We start from the raw sequence: 17,945 nt of genomic DNA on the forward strand, positions 1-17,945 counted from the left end.
ACATGTGAGCTTTATTTGGAGGAGCCATCAAGTTCTTGAACTTTGAGGATAATCCACTATATCAGTTTAGTGAAAACATTATAATATTGAGTAATGTCCATTCAGCATTTGACTTTCAAATTATAATATAAATTAATTTTAAAGTGATTGTATATTGATGTCACAAATCAACATACATTGAAATACATTCTGTTTTTAGAGTACAGAATGGTAAGTATTGTTAGTCAACATGAAATGGCAATCGCAACCTATTTTACTCACATAATGTGATGTGTTTCAGAGTGAAACAGAATGGTTTCAGTGGCGGAACAAGTTTTACATTGTGATTGAAAGATTCCAAAGACAAATATTTTTCATTGGAATAACATGCACTGAGGAATCGTGCACAGTTAGACCAAGAATGTGTATTAAGAAAGTAAAAAGGGGACATTTTGATTTCAAGTTGGCTTCTGAATAAGCTAAAGGAACTAAAGTCCGAGAGCCCAAAAGTGAACTTTTTGCCCTAATTGGTTCTTTAAACCCGCACTCCACTTTGAGGATAATACTCACCAAATATGGTTCCTATGACACTATAAGGCATCGCCAGCATAACAAATAATCAATCATCATTTATTAAATAAACGTATTGTCTAACGTTTAGTCCGAACTACTACATGAAACTACAGATGATTTCTCGACAGCTGATTGAGTTTCAGTTTCTTTTCAGCGTCATGACTGGAGATTCCCCAGACAAACCCCAACAGGAATGAACTGTGGACAAGCCGGATATTTCCCGGGAAGTGGGTGGCTGTATTTCAGGGTTTTGCTATTATTTAGCACTTCATATGAAATTAGTCTCTTCACATGTACTTGTTGTATGGATGGAAATGTGAAGACCAGTGCCATTCCCTCAAGTGCTCAACTGTTTTGTTTCATAATTGTTTTTACTGATTACATTTGGCTGAAAAGCCATTAAATGATACCATATGACATATTTTAAGAATGGAAGATGGGTGTTTTTTTTTTGGTTTTTCTTAACCTTAGAATTATATCAAATAAAGGTATTCTTCTCAAACCAATGTCAAGAAACATAAATATAGTGTCAATATACAACCATAAAGTATTTATGAAACATTTCTGAATGGTTATATAATGTTGTCAGTGATCCCCATTAATAAACTTTTTTTTGTTTGTTTTTTTGTAGAAAACATTTTGTCCATTTGTTTGATAAAGAAATAGTAATGTTACATATTGTGCGTGTGTGTGTGTGTACATTAGCTAAACAAGAATTTATCTTTCATTTATGATTTTATTTATTTTTATATCAAGTAACATGTATAAAGCAAGGCACCAATGAACCATAAAATTCTTGCATAGTGCGTTTATACCATTAAAACAGTTCAGTTTTAAGCGATTGTCTCACTATAACTCTGTCATTTCATGTAACATTAATTCATTGCACAAGTGTCTAAAGTAAAATCAAATTGTCCAGTATACCACATGGCATTTTATATTACATTATGTATTGCTCAATATTCACACAGTATCATGGTGTGCAGGCTATCTCTGATTGGATGTTTTAATTGATCCTGACAGCAAGTTTGTGAACAGGTTGAAACTAAAAAACTATGTATAGAAAATAAAACTAACTGGAAACATTCATACACAATCAGCAGGGTGTAAACACTGGTTCATATGATATTTAGATAATATGATTGCAAATTAACACAACAGGCAGTTTAATCTGCATTGCAAAATTATCTTGGCAGATTCATAAGTAAACACATACACACACATGTTGGTGCAGCTATCATTATGAGGACTCTCCATAGACATAATTATTTTTATACTATACAAACTATAGATTCTATCCCGTAACCCTAACCCTACCCCTAAACCTATCCCTCACAAAAAACTTTCTGCATTTTTACATTTTCAAATAAAACATAATTTAGTATGTTTTTTAAGCAAATTGGATTATGGGGACACTAGAAATGTCCTCATACCCCACATTTATAGCATAATACCCTTGTAATTACCAGTATGTAACCTAAAAAAAGTCCTCGTAAACCACTTAAACCTGCCACACACACACACACACACACACACACTCCAGGATCACAAAGAATATTAGCCTTCATTACACAGAAGCTAAACAGAAAGCAAAATCAGGGCAAGATTACTTCAGGCACATTGCATGTTAATGTTCAATTTGATGTAGTAAACAGCATTTTAATTTAAGAAAAACACACAAGAAGGTGTCACAATTACACAAATGTGTGTTTTTCCCCCCTAGCAGTGTGTGTATGTTGGTTTCAAACAGTTCAAAACACTCTTAAATTTAAAATTCCATTATCATATGCTATAACTTTTGGGTAACTAGTGAACATAATAAAACCAAACTATCATGCCCTGCTACTGGGGCATGTTGTCACAGAGGTCAAATGTTCAATAGCTTTTTTTGTAACCAAGACTAAAAGATGTGTCTATGCAGAAACTGACTTTCAAAAACAAACCTACCCTGAGAAATATTCACTGGAGTAAAAACCTTGACAACTAGCCCTGGACTCCCCTATATATAGTATATTGTTTTTGATAGTGTTTAATATAATTGAATAATGATTCCACAGGCAGCTTTCAAAACAAGACGGTTATGGAAATAAAAACAGAGTTGAAACATTAAAATCACTAAGTAAATAACATATAATTCCTTCCACCACATATTGGCCAAGTATTTGCTGTTTGGATCTTGAGCATCAGCCAAAATCTCCTGCAAGACTTGCAGATCGTTACACACGTCGGATCTTGCGTTTGGCATTTGTCCTCTGGTTGACTTGATTCATCCCTGGAAAAGAGAACAATAAACATCTCATCTCAACTTGATTTTATGTTTCACCCAAACAGGACAATAATTTATTTTAAAGTTTGTTTTAAAAGATTCAGGTTAATAGAACCACAAAATGATGTCCTTGCATTTTTAAATGGTTTTATATTACCAGCAGGGTTTGAATTGAAGGAAGGCTGGTGTGGTCACGAAAAAAACACAAAAATTACACTTGGGGGCTCCTATTTCATATTAAATTGTCAAATTATTACCCTGACATAAAATTATTGTTTTTCTTTACCTAACCTTTCAACAGAGATCCAAAATTCATTTTCTGACAGATTTAAACACACCCAAGTGTATGGAAGTATATTAGTGACAAATGTCTTTGATAAAAAGCACGCTGAATTGCATTAACAACACCCATATGAAACGGCATCCCCCAAATAATCCAAGCACGGTTAATGCATTGCGTTTATTTTTCAATTAGTGCAATTCAGTGTGCTTTTTTGCTTCAAAGACATTTGTCATTAATATACTTCCATACAGTGTGTCGTGCACAATTTTGTGAAGCATTTACAGAATGTGACTGACACCACAGATCCTTGTCTTCATTTTAGACTAAAGTTACAAATGTTTGTCATTGAAATCACTAATTAAAATGGAACCAAATCAGATACAGCTCCTGTTATACATCCAATGACAAAGAGTTGCTATTTATCATGTATTTCTACCAAAAAAAAAAAGATCAATGTACATCAATGCAGCCATTAAACCAGGGACGCTCTGACACAATCTTAATACTGGTTGCCAGACAAAAAGAGACATTTTCAGACATGTGCATCATTATAAATTTGAGTATGTTTTGCTGACATACTTGAAAAATCCAGTACGTAAGTGTCACCATTCACAGTGAAGGTCATGCTTTTTTGTTGCCGTTGGTAGCACCTCTCAATGTCAGCACTAGAAACTGAACATCCACCCTTTTGAGAAAACAACAAGATCAACAAAATCTATTTTAATCTCCCTACAGACATAAATACACACTTTATTCAATGACTAATTATGTCAGTAAGTCCATATTAATCTCAGATGGCACGCCCACAGACAGTATGTTAACTAACCATCTAATGCATATTACAAACAAAAATGGAAAGCACTTTCTCAATCTAGTAAGCTCAAATCTCACTGGCTAGCTTTATGCAACTTTCCAGAGTATAAGCAAATATTTTTTTTATTTTTTTTATTAGTTCCGCAGGAAACAGTCACATTTACAAGGTACTGGGTTGACACAATAAGCACGTCTGAGGAATAAACAATCACTGGACTTGCCAGAGTTTGCCAGGTTAATTGAATCAAATCTTAGTAGCAATAAAACTAGATATCCATGAACAAACCTGTCTATTTTACTTTGTTTTTGTTAGTTAGGTCTGTAAAATAGTCTGTACTGTTACTTTTCAGCTATTTTTCTATGTCCTACACAATTGATTGTACACACTATTTCACCATTATAATTTTTTTTCCATGTTCCATGATCTATTAATGTGGTATAATATATCTAAATGGCACGTAAAAACAAAACGAACTGTGACTGATCACTTTACAGCCAGACAGTCTCTTACTGTTTAAGTGGGCAGTTCTTGGTCAGAATATGCTGCAATATGGAGTTACCATTAACATATAGACAGAAAAGTATTATTCACATGTAAAGAAAGAGATTTACCGAGTTTTTGAAGGTGTGCCAGTTTCCACCACTTCTCCCTTCAAACTGCCACATGTGAGCTTTATTTGGAGGAGCCATCAAGTTCTTGAACTTTGAGGATAATCCACTATATCGGTTTAGTGAAAACATTATAATATTGAGTAATGTCCATTCAGCATTTGACTTTCAAACTATAATATAAATGAATTTAAAGTGATTGTATTTCAATGTATGTTGATTTGTGACGTCAATGTACATTTAGTTTTTAGAGTACAGAATGCTAAGTATTTCAGAGTGAAACAGAGTGGTTTCAGTGGCGGAACAAGTTTTACATTGTGATGAAAGATTCCAAAGACAAATATTTTTCATTGGAATAACATGCACTGAGGAATCGTGCACAGTTAGACCAGGAATGTGTATTAAGAAAGTAAAAAGGGGACATTTTGATTTCAAGTTGACTTTTATGAATAAGCTAAAGGAACTAAATAAGGCAGAGAGGCCCAAAAGTGAACTTTTTGCCCTAATTGGTTCTTTAAACTCACACTCCACTTTGAGGATCATATTTAGGGCGTCGTCGAACCCGTCTGATGTGGCCTGTTGATACATTTTTCTGAAACATTCCTGTTAACACACAAACATTCATGAATGTGGCCAATCGTGTTTAAGGAATCAATGCTAAGAGTTCAATTACTTTTAGACATGTGCGTGGGTGCAATAAAAACAAACCTCTGAAGTTAACTTCATAGGTGGTGGAGTCAATGTTGAACTGAACCGAACCTTTACGGTTGTTTTGGTACTCTCGCTCTAGTTTTGAGCTCTGAAGTGGACTGGCTTTGCCCTTAGAACCCTAGACGCACAGATACAATTAATGCATATTGTGCATTAATTATATATCAAATATGGCAGCTAAGAATATGGCAAAGAGAATATGGCAAAGAGATCTGATGCTATCGACGTAGTTGCCATGCTGATTTCAGCAATTAATTAATGATTTGATTTGAGAGCAAATAACGAAGTGTCATGATATTCATCACACAAGGTCATCGAAAGGCTTTAGATGACTTGGAATATAGTGCACAAGTCATATCACTTACCTTCTCTCCATAACAACTCCAGCTTTGGTCACCTCGGTACCACCAGAGCCACTCTGTCTGTCGTGAACCTTTACGGCGGACTTTGATATTAGATTTCTTTAGAACTCTCATCTTAGTGAAATCAATTGAAATAGCCCTATATTGAATGACATGGAGAATAAGTCAGAGAGGCAGAGGGAAGTTCCTCAAGTAGTTCTTTAAAACAGCAATTCAAACATAATGTCCAAATACAGCCGCAAGCTGCAATAATTGAATTTTATTGGAAATAATTCTGTGGATGATCTGAAAAAACTTGTTTCCAACTTTAGCTGTTCCAGCTAAACTGTTGCAGAATTTTGAGAACTTCTTAGTAATAGCACCCATAGGCTTCGGATATTGGTGAAATTTGGTATGTATCCTCGGATTGTCCTTGTGTCCATGTGTACCACATTTAGATTTTGCTCTCACAAGATACAGGCATGTTAGGCATTAAAAGCCATGCCCAAATGATGTATTGATTTATATCTGATGGAATTGGAATCAGTTAACTGAAATGAATGCATTTGAAATTCGATTTGAAAAAGCATGCCAAATTTTAACATCCTCGACCAAACGGTTGCAGTTTATGATTGTTTTTAGCTGCAGTGCCCCTTATGGGCGGAATGGAACGATATTTGGTGTGCACCCTCAGAATGTCCTGGTGTCCATGTGTACTAAGTTTTGTATACTTTGGTTTTGTGCTTACAAGATACAGGTTAGTTATTAATTATGGGCCACGTCAGAAAAATGTATTGATTTATGTCTACCAAACGATTTAATGAGCGAGAAACGGGATGATCTTCCATTCTCAGTTGAAATTAATGGCTGCTGAAATTTGATTGGCTATTGGAGGCTGTTTTTGTTGATTAGTCTGATTTTTTCCCCCCCGTATATTTGCACCAAAGCATGCCAAATTTCAACATCCTCCAACATATGGTTGCTGTTTATAATGGTTTTGAGTTGCAGCGCCCCCTATGGGCAGAATGGAATGAAATTTGGTGCGCATCCTCACAATGACCTGGTGGGGAATTGTAGCAGGTATTAATTATTTGATCATTTAAAGTTTGGACTTTATGTTTAAAGGGGTCATGACATGCCTTTTTGTAATTATTTTAATATGTTCCTTCAGGTTCACTTATAACATTAGAAAAGTTGTTAAAAAAACCCTAAAAAAACAGTCATATATTTATAAAATGTGATAATTTTCCACGCTCATTCTGACCCTCTGTCAAAAATGCTCGGTTTTGGTGCTGCTCCTCCTTTAAGACTTGATTATAAACACCCACTGTTCTGATTGGCTCTCTACTCTTGACTGATCTGTTCTCTCATTGCCATCTCTCACTGCTCACCACTACTGGGTGGGCTAAGGAAGTAATGAGGTAAAGTAATGAGGTAAAAATACTTTTTGTCATGTGGGTCTCTAGATGATAAATACCAAATTTCATAGGAATCAGACCCATGGTCTATTATGAGTTCGAAAATGTAGAGTTTTTTTGGAAACTGAAAATGACAGAAAAATATTATAGACAGATATGGAAACTGCATGACCATTTCGTTCAGGAAAACTGAAGAATCCAGAGGATCAAAAATGTGGTTCTGTGCCAACCTACTAAGTTTGGGCTCTATGTGATTTACATTCACAACAAGAGGGTATATAAATAATGACAAAATTGTCATATAAAGGTGAACTAACACTTTAAAAAAGAAGAAAACTCAAATTAAATCCGGTTCTATTAACTTTGTTACTTGGACCCCTAATTAAAGCACTTATCTTAACAAACTTTAATCTTGTGATCTCTTGCACTCACCCAGCACAAGTGTTATAGATTTTGATTCCTTTGGTGTTGGGGCATGAATATTGGGCTTCTATAACATAATTATTGGCAATGTCCTCCCAGCCTTTTCCCATGTCCAGCTGCCATCTGTAGGGCCTGTCACTGTCTCCATCACTTTCTATAAGTCAATAAAAATAACAAAATGTCTAGCAATGCACACTATTTAGTTAATTAAACAACTATCCATTCCACACATCAATACACTTTATAATAATTGTATTTGACTAACTGGGTCCCAGGTCAGGAAGCAGACAAACTGGTTAATCCGATCATCTGCTTGAGACATCATAGAGACTGTATCACCTAGATATCACATAGAGACTGTGTCTGTTCCCCGAACTACCAAACATAAAACTCTCACTAAATAATTTAGAAAAATCTGATTACGGTCAAACTTGAACAAAACAAACAAATTAAAGATAAACATCATATAAATACAGAGCTACTAAACATTAGATCTCTTTCTACCAAAGCACTAATTGTAAATGAAATTATTACAGATCATAGTTTGGATGTGCTCTGTTTGACCGAAACCTGGCTGAAACCGGATGAATATATTAATTTAAATGAAACTACTCCCCCAGGTTATTGTTATAAACATGAGCCTCGTCAGAAGAGTTGAGGAGAAGGTGTTGCTACAATTTAGAGTGAAGTTTTAGGTGTTACTCAGAGGACAGGATATAAGTTTAAGTCTTTTGAAATAATAATGCTTAATGTGACCCTGTCAGATATAAATAAAAAAACTCTTCTTTTGCCCTTGCTACAGTATATAGATCACCTGGGCCATATTCTGATTTCCTTGGTGAATTTGCTAATTTTTTATCAGATCTTGTAGTTACTGTAGATAGAGCTTTAATTGTTGGTTACTTCAACATTCACATAGATAATGAAAATGACACATTAGGATTAGCATTTATCGATATTCTCAACTCCCTTGGAGTTAGACAAAATGTGACAGGACCAACTCATCGCCATAATCATATGCTAGATTTAATTCTGTCATATGGATTTGATGTTGATACTATAGAAATCCTTCAGCAGAGCAATGACATCTCAGATCATTACCTCGTCTCTTGTAGGCTGCGATCAGCTAATGTTACTCAATCTACACCACGCTATCGTTCAGGTAGAACTATTCTTTCGACCACTAAAGTTGACTTCACTAATAATCTTCCAGATCTATCTCATTCACTCAATAAGCCTCAAAGTCTAGAAGAACTTGATGAAATAACAGAAAATATAAATACAGTCTTCTCTAGCACTCTTGAAAGTGTCGCCCCAGTGTCGCAAAAGTTTTGAAACACTTACTCATTCTTTATTATAATTTTTTTTTCTTCACATTTTAGAATAATAGTAAAGTCATCAAAACTATGGAATAACATGGAACTATGGGAATTATGTTGTGACTAAACAAAATCCAAAATAAATCAAAACTGTGTTATATTTTAGCATCTTCAAAGTAGTCACCCTTTGCCTAGAATTTGCAGACATGTACTCTTGACATTTTCTCAATCAACTTCTTGAGGTATCACCCTGGGATGCTTTTTAAACAGTATTGAAGGAGTTCCCATCTATGTTGGGCACTTATTGGCTGCTTTTCTTTATTATTTGGTCCGAGTCATCAATTTCAAAAACTTTTTTGTATTATAAACTTTTAGTTTTATAATGAAATAAATTAATATGGTGGCACAATTATATTTTTGTCTACAAAACTAATTTCAAACATTTAAGCATATGCCTTCAGATCAAAAGATTTTTAAGATCATGAGAAACATTTCAGTCAAGTATTTCAAAAGTTTTGACTGGTAGTTTATGTTAGATCCAATACCAACTAAGCTCTGTCCTTTGAAAATCAAATTACAAATGTTTGTAGAACAACATTCTTCCACCTAAGAAATATTGCTAAATTATGACACATGCTCTCTGTTGCTGATGCCGAAAAACTAATTAATGCATTCATAACCTCAAGACTAGATTACTGTGATGCATTACTGGGAGGATGTCCAGCAAGATCAATAAATAAACTTCAATTGGTTCAAAATGCAGCAGCCAGAGTGCTGGCTAGAACCAAGAAATATGATCATATTAGCCCCATTTTATCGTCGTTACATTGGCTACCTGTTAAATTTTTATTAATTTTAAAATTCTGTTAACTACATATAAAGCTTTGAATGGTCTAGCTCCGCAGTACTTAAGTGACCTTCTACCATACTACATTTCATCACGTTCATTACGATCGCAAAATTATGGCCTGTTAATAGTTCCTAGAATATTAAAATCCACGAAAGGACGTAGATCCTTTTCATATTTATCTCTTAAACTATGGAATAGTCTCCCTAACCCTGTTCGAGATGCAGACACACTCACTCAGTTTAAGTCTAGACTAAGGACTCATCTATTAAGCCAGGCATACACCTAGGCTGCTTTAGTTAGGTCTGCTGGAACCAGAAACATTGATCATGATCTATAACTCTGCAATAAATTGAATGGCATCTATGCTAATATTATTCTATTTGTTTCCCTGTCTCAACCTCGGGACTCCTATCCTGAGGTCACCAGAAGCATTCCAGCAGAATCCAGCTCCATTCCTTCTTCGTGTTGGACTCAACTGCTATGTGTCTGTGAGTGATGACGACTAAATGCAGCTGGTGCCAGTCAAACATCACTTCAGATGAACTGATGCCAACTCCAACCATAAGACATGGGATACATCATATATCATTGCCTGAACCTTGGATTTAGGATAAACCTCACTGAAATTACTGGCCGGTTGAACTGCGATGCACCTCACTAATCTCTGCCTGCATCACCTCGGTCTAATGATGGACTACATTCTTATAATGGAATACATAGACTATCAATTAATTGCCAACAAAACCCTTCATCAGCCAACTAACAAAGGACAATGCATCTATGTGAACTTCTGCAGTTAATCCAGGATGGACTTCAAAGACATTAGTCATTAATCTTACAGTTCTTACAAAATCTGTGTTTAAACACTGACCCTTCACACTTACTTAGTTTAATAATTTTAAACCATGACTTGCACTATACATAATTACATAATATTGGCATTATATTCATGTTGTTTAGCCAGAGGGGAACTGGCCCCACAGTGAGCCTGGTTTCTCCCAAGGTTATTTTTCTCCATTAACCAACATCTTATGGAGTTTTGTGTTCCTTGACACAGTCACCTTCGGCTTGCTCACTGGGGTTATAAATACAATTATTATTTAATTACTTATTTTTAAACACAATTCACAATCATATTTTATCAAACTACACAATGGTGATTCGAAGACATTATAGATATTACAGTTTCATTTTCTGTTAATGCATACTTTTCTGTAAAGCTGCTTTGAAAAGATGTGTGCTGTGAAATGCGCTGTACAAATAAAAATAACTTGACATACCAACAGGTGAGGGACTTCGGCTCCTTCTCCGCTGTCTTCCATGACTTTTCCTCCCTGGACGTTCACTTTGTCTAGGTGATGAAGATGAAATCTGTTTATGGTTGAGGCGACACCCAGTACCATAGCGACAAAAGCCTTTCAAGTGGTGTATGCAAATGTGCTGGTCCCAACATTTGTCTCCATAATGGCAGCGGCCACTATTGTAATTCTTACAAACCTTAACACAGAACATGATAATCAATTAAAGGGATCATGACATGAGGAACCAAATTTCCCTTGATCTTTCGACATATAAGAGGTCATTGTACTTAAAAACATACTGTAAGTTTCAGAACTCAAAACTTCCTCTTCACTGCAAAAAGAGCATTTGTTGAAACCAAATGTACTTCCTCCACATTGCGATGTCACACTGCTGTAGACATTTGCATCTGACCACCTCCACATCAACACATCAATGCCTACTTTACCTCATTATTTCCTTAGCCCTGCCCAGTAGTGGTGAGCAGTGAGAAGGCAAGTCAGTCAAGAGCAGAGAGCCAATCAGAACAGTGGGCATTTACTGTCAAGTCTTAAAGGAGAAGCAGCACCAAAACTAAGTGTTTCTGACAGAGGGTCAGAATGAGGGTGGAAAATTATCATGTTTTACAAATATTCTACTGTTATTTGTGCAAAAAACTTCACTAATATTATTAGTGAACCTCAAGGAACATATTAAAATAATAAAAAAGGCATGTCATGACCCCTTTAAGATTTATTATTAAAGATTAGTTCACACGGCACAATCTTCTAAACTTCTTTGGTTTTCCATGGAAGAAAGTCATACAGGTTTGGAATGCCTTGAGTGAATTGAATTTTCATTTTCATTTTTGAGATGAACTATTCCTTTAAGACAACTGCAGTCACTCTCAAGAAGTAATATGTTTTATTCTTACACATTTTTAAACTGAAAGTACATTTTATTGAGAGGATTTGTCTTCGTTATCTTACAATATTTTACAATATTCCTTTTTATGTCTTTCTTATGTCTTCATCTAATTTGAGATTCACCTTGGCAGTGGTATGTCTGGCTTCATTTCCAGAGCTGGAGCCAGAATCTGAGTCTGCTCCACTGAAACTCGTGCTGCTCTCCTCAGAGTCTGACTTCTGATGTCTGCTCTCACCTAGGAACGTAGAAGTCCTCATTATTAATAACAAAATACAACTTAGAGATTGTACTGTAGGTTAGTTGTCACATAAGGAAGGTGTCACATGGTGTATATACCCTGTAACTAAGGTTTTGAGTCAAACTGCATAAATGCTTGTTTTCTCTGGCAGTGATTATATTCTGTACAAAAGCACACCAATGTGATATTGCTTTTATGCAACATTTCTATGAACACAAAAACTAAGCTAATGTCAAATCCAAGTTAGTTCCATAATTGTTTAATTAAATTGTGTTAAAAAGCCATGATACAACCCATAATTCATTTGAAATACACAGGCTATATGTTGTGGGAGATTTTGTTCTTATTTGATAACATTTTATATGTCTTACAAATATATTCTAGTTTAACTGACTTTTAAAAAACGAATCTACCCTTGAAAGATTATGTTTGTAAAGGAAAATGACTCTGAGATTGAAACTCCAGTCGTAACGAGACACCAAAAGCCTCCAACCTCGAAAACTGCGTGTTCAGATAGAAAAAAGTATACTTAAAATGTATGTTTAATGCAATTTTGTTCATTTTATATCTTAATAGATTCAGAACTCACCCGTACACTCATCCCAATTCGAAGCCATGTTAATAAATAAGATTCCCTTTATGCTTTCAGTTTCATTTGCTCAGAAATAAACATGCCCACAACAATACGTCTGCTTGCGTAAGTCGCTTCATCTATGTTGTTGAAGACTTCGGTTAATAATATACCATTATTTCACTTAAAAATTGAGATTGGCCTTTAATACCTAGACAAAATTAATCGAAGTTATTCACATCAAATAGGACATTTTGAAGCTTTGGCGCCATCTGACGGGGAATAACTGTACCTATAACCACTGTTCTTGTCAGTCAGGCTTTTTTCCTTAAAGACTGACAGAGTGCACTTAAAGGGATAGTTCACCCCAAATTGAAAATTCTCTCATCATTTACTCACCCTCATGCCATCCCAGATGTGTATGACTTTCTTCTGCAGAACACAAACAAAGGTTTTAGAAGAATAGTTCAGATCGTTGTGTCCTCACAATGCAAATGAATGGTGACTAGAACTCAGAGGGGCCAAAAAGGACATATAGGCAGCAGAAAAGTAATCCATAAGACTCGAGTGGTTAAATCCATATCTTCTGAAGAGAAATGATAGGTCTGGGTGAGAAACAGATCAATATTTAAGTTTTTTTTTATTTTTTATGACTGTAAATCTACATTTTCACTTTCACTTCCACATTCAAGTCGTCATTTTTTCAGTTTTTGCCAGTAGCGACAAATTGTCAATTTTTGCCAAACAAAGAGCTGCAAAATTCTGGCAGTAATTTGGGCAAATTGCAAGCTCATTTGAAAATAATGAGTGGCAAGTTTGCGCAAGTTTGCCAGAACTATAAATTTTGTAAGGGGAGTTATTGACTCGACTGATTCGTTAAACAACGAGTCGTTCTCAACCATAAATAAAAAACGATTTGCTTGGAAGACAGATTGTGGCACTGCTAGTTCAAAACAGAAGTGCAGAGTTGTGCTTGATGCTTTGGCTTCTTTTGAAACTATTTTCACTAGACGAGAAGAAATTTGGTCTGAAACATAAGTTATTCTTTATTATTTACTTGTTTGTTTGTGTAAAAGCAATATCACCCTCGCAGTTGTGCTACTGGTCTGAATATCAGTACAGCCTCATACTGATATATCAACAGCACTCTTGTTCGTGTGAAATTTCTTCATTACATTTAGTTCCTAGTGAAAACTCAGTTTAGTACGCTTCTGTTTTACTGAAAGGCCGGGTATGGGAAGCAAGACATATTCACAGCAGAAATCCCAAAATAAATCACAACACACCAGTTTGCACAATGTCGGCCAAATCACAAGCTGCATTCTTATTTTCCCAGCAATTTTTGGTTCCCAGAACGTTCCCAGAAAATACATTTTTAAGGTTTGCTTTTGGTTAGCCAGGAAAGTTTCTTTACGGAACTATAACGTTCTTTTTAGGTTTGCAGAATGTTCCCATAACGTTCTCCTAATTTTCTGTTAACGTTCCCCTAACGTTCATATTTAGATTTACATATTCATGCATTTATACATCATTAATCATTAATAAACAATCAGTGACTTTGTTGATCGATTGTTTAATTAAAAACACATAATTACCATTTAATACAAAAAAACATGAAAACATTTTCATAGATAAAAATGTGCAAGAACATTATATCATTAAAAAATAAATTGTAACTGTAAAAACAGATACATTTTTGGTAAACTTCTCCACTTGAAAAAACAGGTGAACTTCTTCCACCACTGTCATCTGCAAATTTAACAAAGAAATTAAAAAGGCGGGGGCCTGGGTAGCTCAGCAAGTATTGATGCTGACTACCACCCCTGGAGTCGTGAGTTCAAATCCAGGGGTGTGCTGAGTGACTCCAGTCAGGTTTCCTAAGCAACCAAATTGGCCCGGTTGCTAGGGAGGTTAGAGTCACATGGGGTAACCTCCTTATGGTCCCTATAATGTGGTTCTCGGTGGGGTGCGTGGTGAGTTGTGCGTGGATGCCGCAGAGAATAGCGTGAAGCCTCCACACGCACTATGTCTCCGTGGTAACACACTCAACAAGCCACGTGATAAGATGCGCGGATTGACGGTCTCAGACTTGGAGGCAACTGAGATTCGTCCTCCACCACCCAGATTGAGGCGAGTCACTATGCCACCACAAAGAATTAGAGCGCACTGAGAATTGGGCATTCCAAATTGTGAACAAAAAAAAAGGCAATGTAAATTACATGGACACTAGATTAAACAATTAGATGAACAATAAATAAATAATCTTCTACTATTGTTTATAGGCCTTTAATATCATGAAGTGTGCACGGCCGCGTCTTGTAATGTTACACGCAACACAAACATCTTGTGATGTTTCAATAAATTCCTTTTCAGTGAAAAAATCTAAATCTTCTTAAAAATATAAATGAACATAAAAGGCAAATATGCATTACATATTAAGATTTGTTTTGTGTATTTTGTTATAAATCTTGTCAATGGAAGAAAAATTCTTAGATTAATGTATTTATTTTTATGGATGTTTAGGCTATATGCAACGTAAGTTACAAAATAAGTTAAACACATCATCACACATGATATGGAGTGATGGATAAATTAATGGATAAATTAATTTCCATCTACTCATTTTTTTACCCTCTAGGTCACGCAGCCAGGGAAACACTAACAGGTGGATTTAATTCATATGTAAGATGTACTTTTTCCATTAATATGTAAGATTTGCTGAAACATGTAATTTTTATCTAACATTGTACATACTGAAAACTCAGCCTTGATTTTTGTGTTTCTTCAGCTACAGCACCAGACATTATGCAGATATTAAAGTAAACTATTCCAAATAATCAATGATTTCAATACATTTTAGGGTTTTTAAACTCAGAAATGCATTGACATACATTAAAATTAATTTCTTACCTCTGAAGTGTACAGTTTAGTGGAGACATGTTCTTCTCGTCATTAGTGGCCAATAAACAACAAAAACAATAAAAAAGTACCAACAATCATGTTCTTTTCAATTAGCAGAGATTATTTAGCAGAGACAGGCCACTTCTATTAAAATTAATGGGAGAAATTGGAACGCACAACCAAGGGGCTCTGAATGCCCAATGGTCAACAGATGTAGAAAGGAAGTCCTGCCTTACGGTAAAAGAGCCAATCACCTTTTAGATGCAGACATCGCCTGTCAAGCACATTAGCTATTCAAGCCAGAAAAATGCATGTTTTAGCCACTGATATATATATATATATATATATATATATATATATATATATATATATATATATATATATATATATATATATATATATAGAACTGGATTGCTCATGACGTCATATCAGTGAAGCCACTGCTCCGCCATATTGCTATGCCCAAACATTCCAATGTCCCTACTGACTTAACAGGAAATCATCTCATTTCAGTGAGTAAACATTAGTCATTCAATCACCGATTTTATATCTGAAAAAAACAAATGTTCTACACATGTAATAATTTATTTAAAGTCTGGAATTTTTCCTGTTTCTTGAAAGCCCGAGCGAGTTATGTATATCTACTTTATATCAAACAGTAACCACCTCAAACAAACTTCATCAGCGAACAGACCAGCTGAATGTAAACAAGTTCACTGAAACTGAGGTAAGATACAAAGACATTTTCAGACTTATTTATTGTGATCATCGAAGAGTAACTTGTTTTATGTTTTTATCAAAAAGTGCCTTGTTCTCGTGCTTTCTCTCCCTCTATCAAACGCACAACGGGCACTGAGATGAGTTAGACACACAAAGCAAAGCTGGTTAAAATTAAATTGATACAGGTTCGACTGGAGGACAATGAATTAAAATGACTACAGAGTGCACTTCAATGTGAAAACAAACAAATCCCGGTCTGACTTTTTAAAGTTCCTTTTGGGGGTAAGGAAGTGTTGTCACTCTAAACAAGCAGATATTACAGCTTTTCCTACTTATATTACAACTTGTGGACAGTTGTGCTGCTCTGACATCGCGATCGACGTATATATTCTCCCTCGTAAGGAATATTATCTAGAACAAGCAAATCAAACATTAAATGCAACTGTCGTATCCGCAGGTCGGAGACGGTGAAATGGGGTGTTTTCGCCTGTCAGTCATTGATGCTTTATGAGAGTTTGGGCATACTAAGATGGCCGCTCGGACACTTCCGGTGGCTTCGACTCCTGCTGGCAGTTTAACGTTGCGTGAGCGACACAGTTATATTTATATATAAGTTGTTTTAGCTTAATATGAGGTAAAGAAGCTCAATTTATGATTCCAATATTATCAAATTTAATTGCTAATTTGAAATATGTTCTTTGATTGTAACCGTTTTTGAGATTTTGGTCTTTCTCCATTCAAGTAGATAGGAGCTGCACTGGCATGACTGGAAAATCCAAAGATGGCCAACAGTGGACTGATTTGCTAGAACAACTTTGATATGAGTCAAATCTTTTTCAAATCAATACCATATTTATTTAATCTTACATCTAGAAGCAATTATTTATTGAGGAAATTGACAAATGAATGTCAGTCAACAAATTCCTCCACCAGAATGACCTTTAATTTTTAAATTCAGCAGCGCACAGATTTATATAGAGCAAGGGCGTTTTCCAATCGAAAGTGATCCTTCCTATGCCAGCTCTTGATCTGGGCACTCTGAAAGGAGCATTGTCATTACTGTATGAATGTACTCTTCGCTAGCAGTCTTGTGGAAAGGCCCTGTTATGTATTTAATATAATTTGTAGGTGGACAGAGACGACACACACATTGGAACTTTGGTTCAACCGTGTTCTATTTACTGATGTCGATTGTCAGTGACGTCATACAAGGTACGGGTACCCAATACACACAAAATTCATGACAGGCTCTTTGTGGAAAAAAATATTTTCTTACTTTGATTGAGGATGACCTTTCGAGTTGCATCCTCTTCTTGCAGTGCCCTTCAAGGTCACAAAAAAGCTATTTTGAAGACACCCGAATAAAGCGTGTGCGGACCTAAGGCACGTGCATGTATTTAGGTAGATAGCGCATGCATTATACTGTATAGTCAGTGTATGCTTTCCACATCTGTTCATTTTAATGTATTTAATTCCCATATTCCGTGGTCTTACTTTTACTTTATGCTGTACTGCACTAATGTCAGACTTTGTTGTCTATCAACCTCTCTGAAAAATAATCAAATATAATGAAAAATAATAAAAAATCTGAATGAAATATAAAACCTAAAAATAACCATTAGAGAACATTCTGTATAAGTTATATTTACATTATTTAAAAAACACCCTGCAATGTTCTGGGAACGTTAGTTTATGGATATAAAAAATAAAACCTAAAAATAACCA

General features: G+C 35.3%; 1 protein-coding gene across 2 annotated transcripts; it reads right to left on the minus strand.

Annotated features, from left to right (window-relative positions):
* Positions 1-1,258: 1,258 nt before the first annotated feature.
* Positions 1,259-12,818, minus strand: LOC127436846 (protein mono-ADP-ribosyltransferase PARP12-like). Of its 2 annotated transcripts, XM_051691290.1 has the most exons (10): positions 12,618-12,817; positions 11,913-12,025; positions 10,866-11,082; positions 7,426-7,570; positions 5,600-5,735; positions 5,232-5,352; positions 5,048-5,126; positions 4,527-4,632; positions 3,681-3,786; positions 1,260-2,824 (listed from the first exon to the last, which is right to left on the minus strand). In XM_051691290.1, the coding sequence occupies exons 1-10, from the start codon at positions 12,643-12,645 to the stop codon at positions 2,769-2,771; spliced, it is 1,107 nt and encodes a 368-aa protein (XP_051547250.1). In that variant the 5' UTR covers positions 12,646-12,817; the 3' UTR covers positions 1,260-2,768. The 2 variants fall into 2 exon arrangements, with proteins under 2 accessions (XP_051547251.1, XP_051547250.1); XM_051691291.1 differs by lacking the exon at positions 4,527-4,632 and having other exon boundaries at positions 1,259-2,824; positions 12,618-12,818.
* Positions 12,819-17,945: the final 5,127 nt, after the last annotated feature.

Source organism: Myxocyprinus asiaticus, chromosome 47 (assembly GCF_019703515.2).
Source record: "Myxocyprinus asiaticus isolate MX2 ecotype Aquarium Trade chromosome 47, UBuf_Myxa_2, whole genome shotgun sequence".
NCBI classification, from domain to species: domain Eukaryota; kingdom Metazoa; phylum Chordata; class Actinopteri; order Cypriniformes; family Catostomidae; genus Myxocyprinus; species Myxocyprinus asiaticus.

Coding starts and splice junctions, on each gene's coding strand:
- LOC127436846 (XM_051691290.1), bottom strand. CDS start 12,645: ATGGCTTCGAATTGGGATGAGTGTACGG. Junction 11,083..11,912: donor CCAGACATACCACTGCCAAG/GTGAATCTCAAA, acceptor TTCTGTGTTAAG/GTTTGTAAGAATTACAATAG. Junction 5,127..5,231: donor CTATGAAGTTAACTTCAGAG/GTTTGTTTTTAT, acceptor GTGTGTTAACAG/GAATGTTTCAGAAAAATGTA.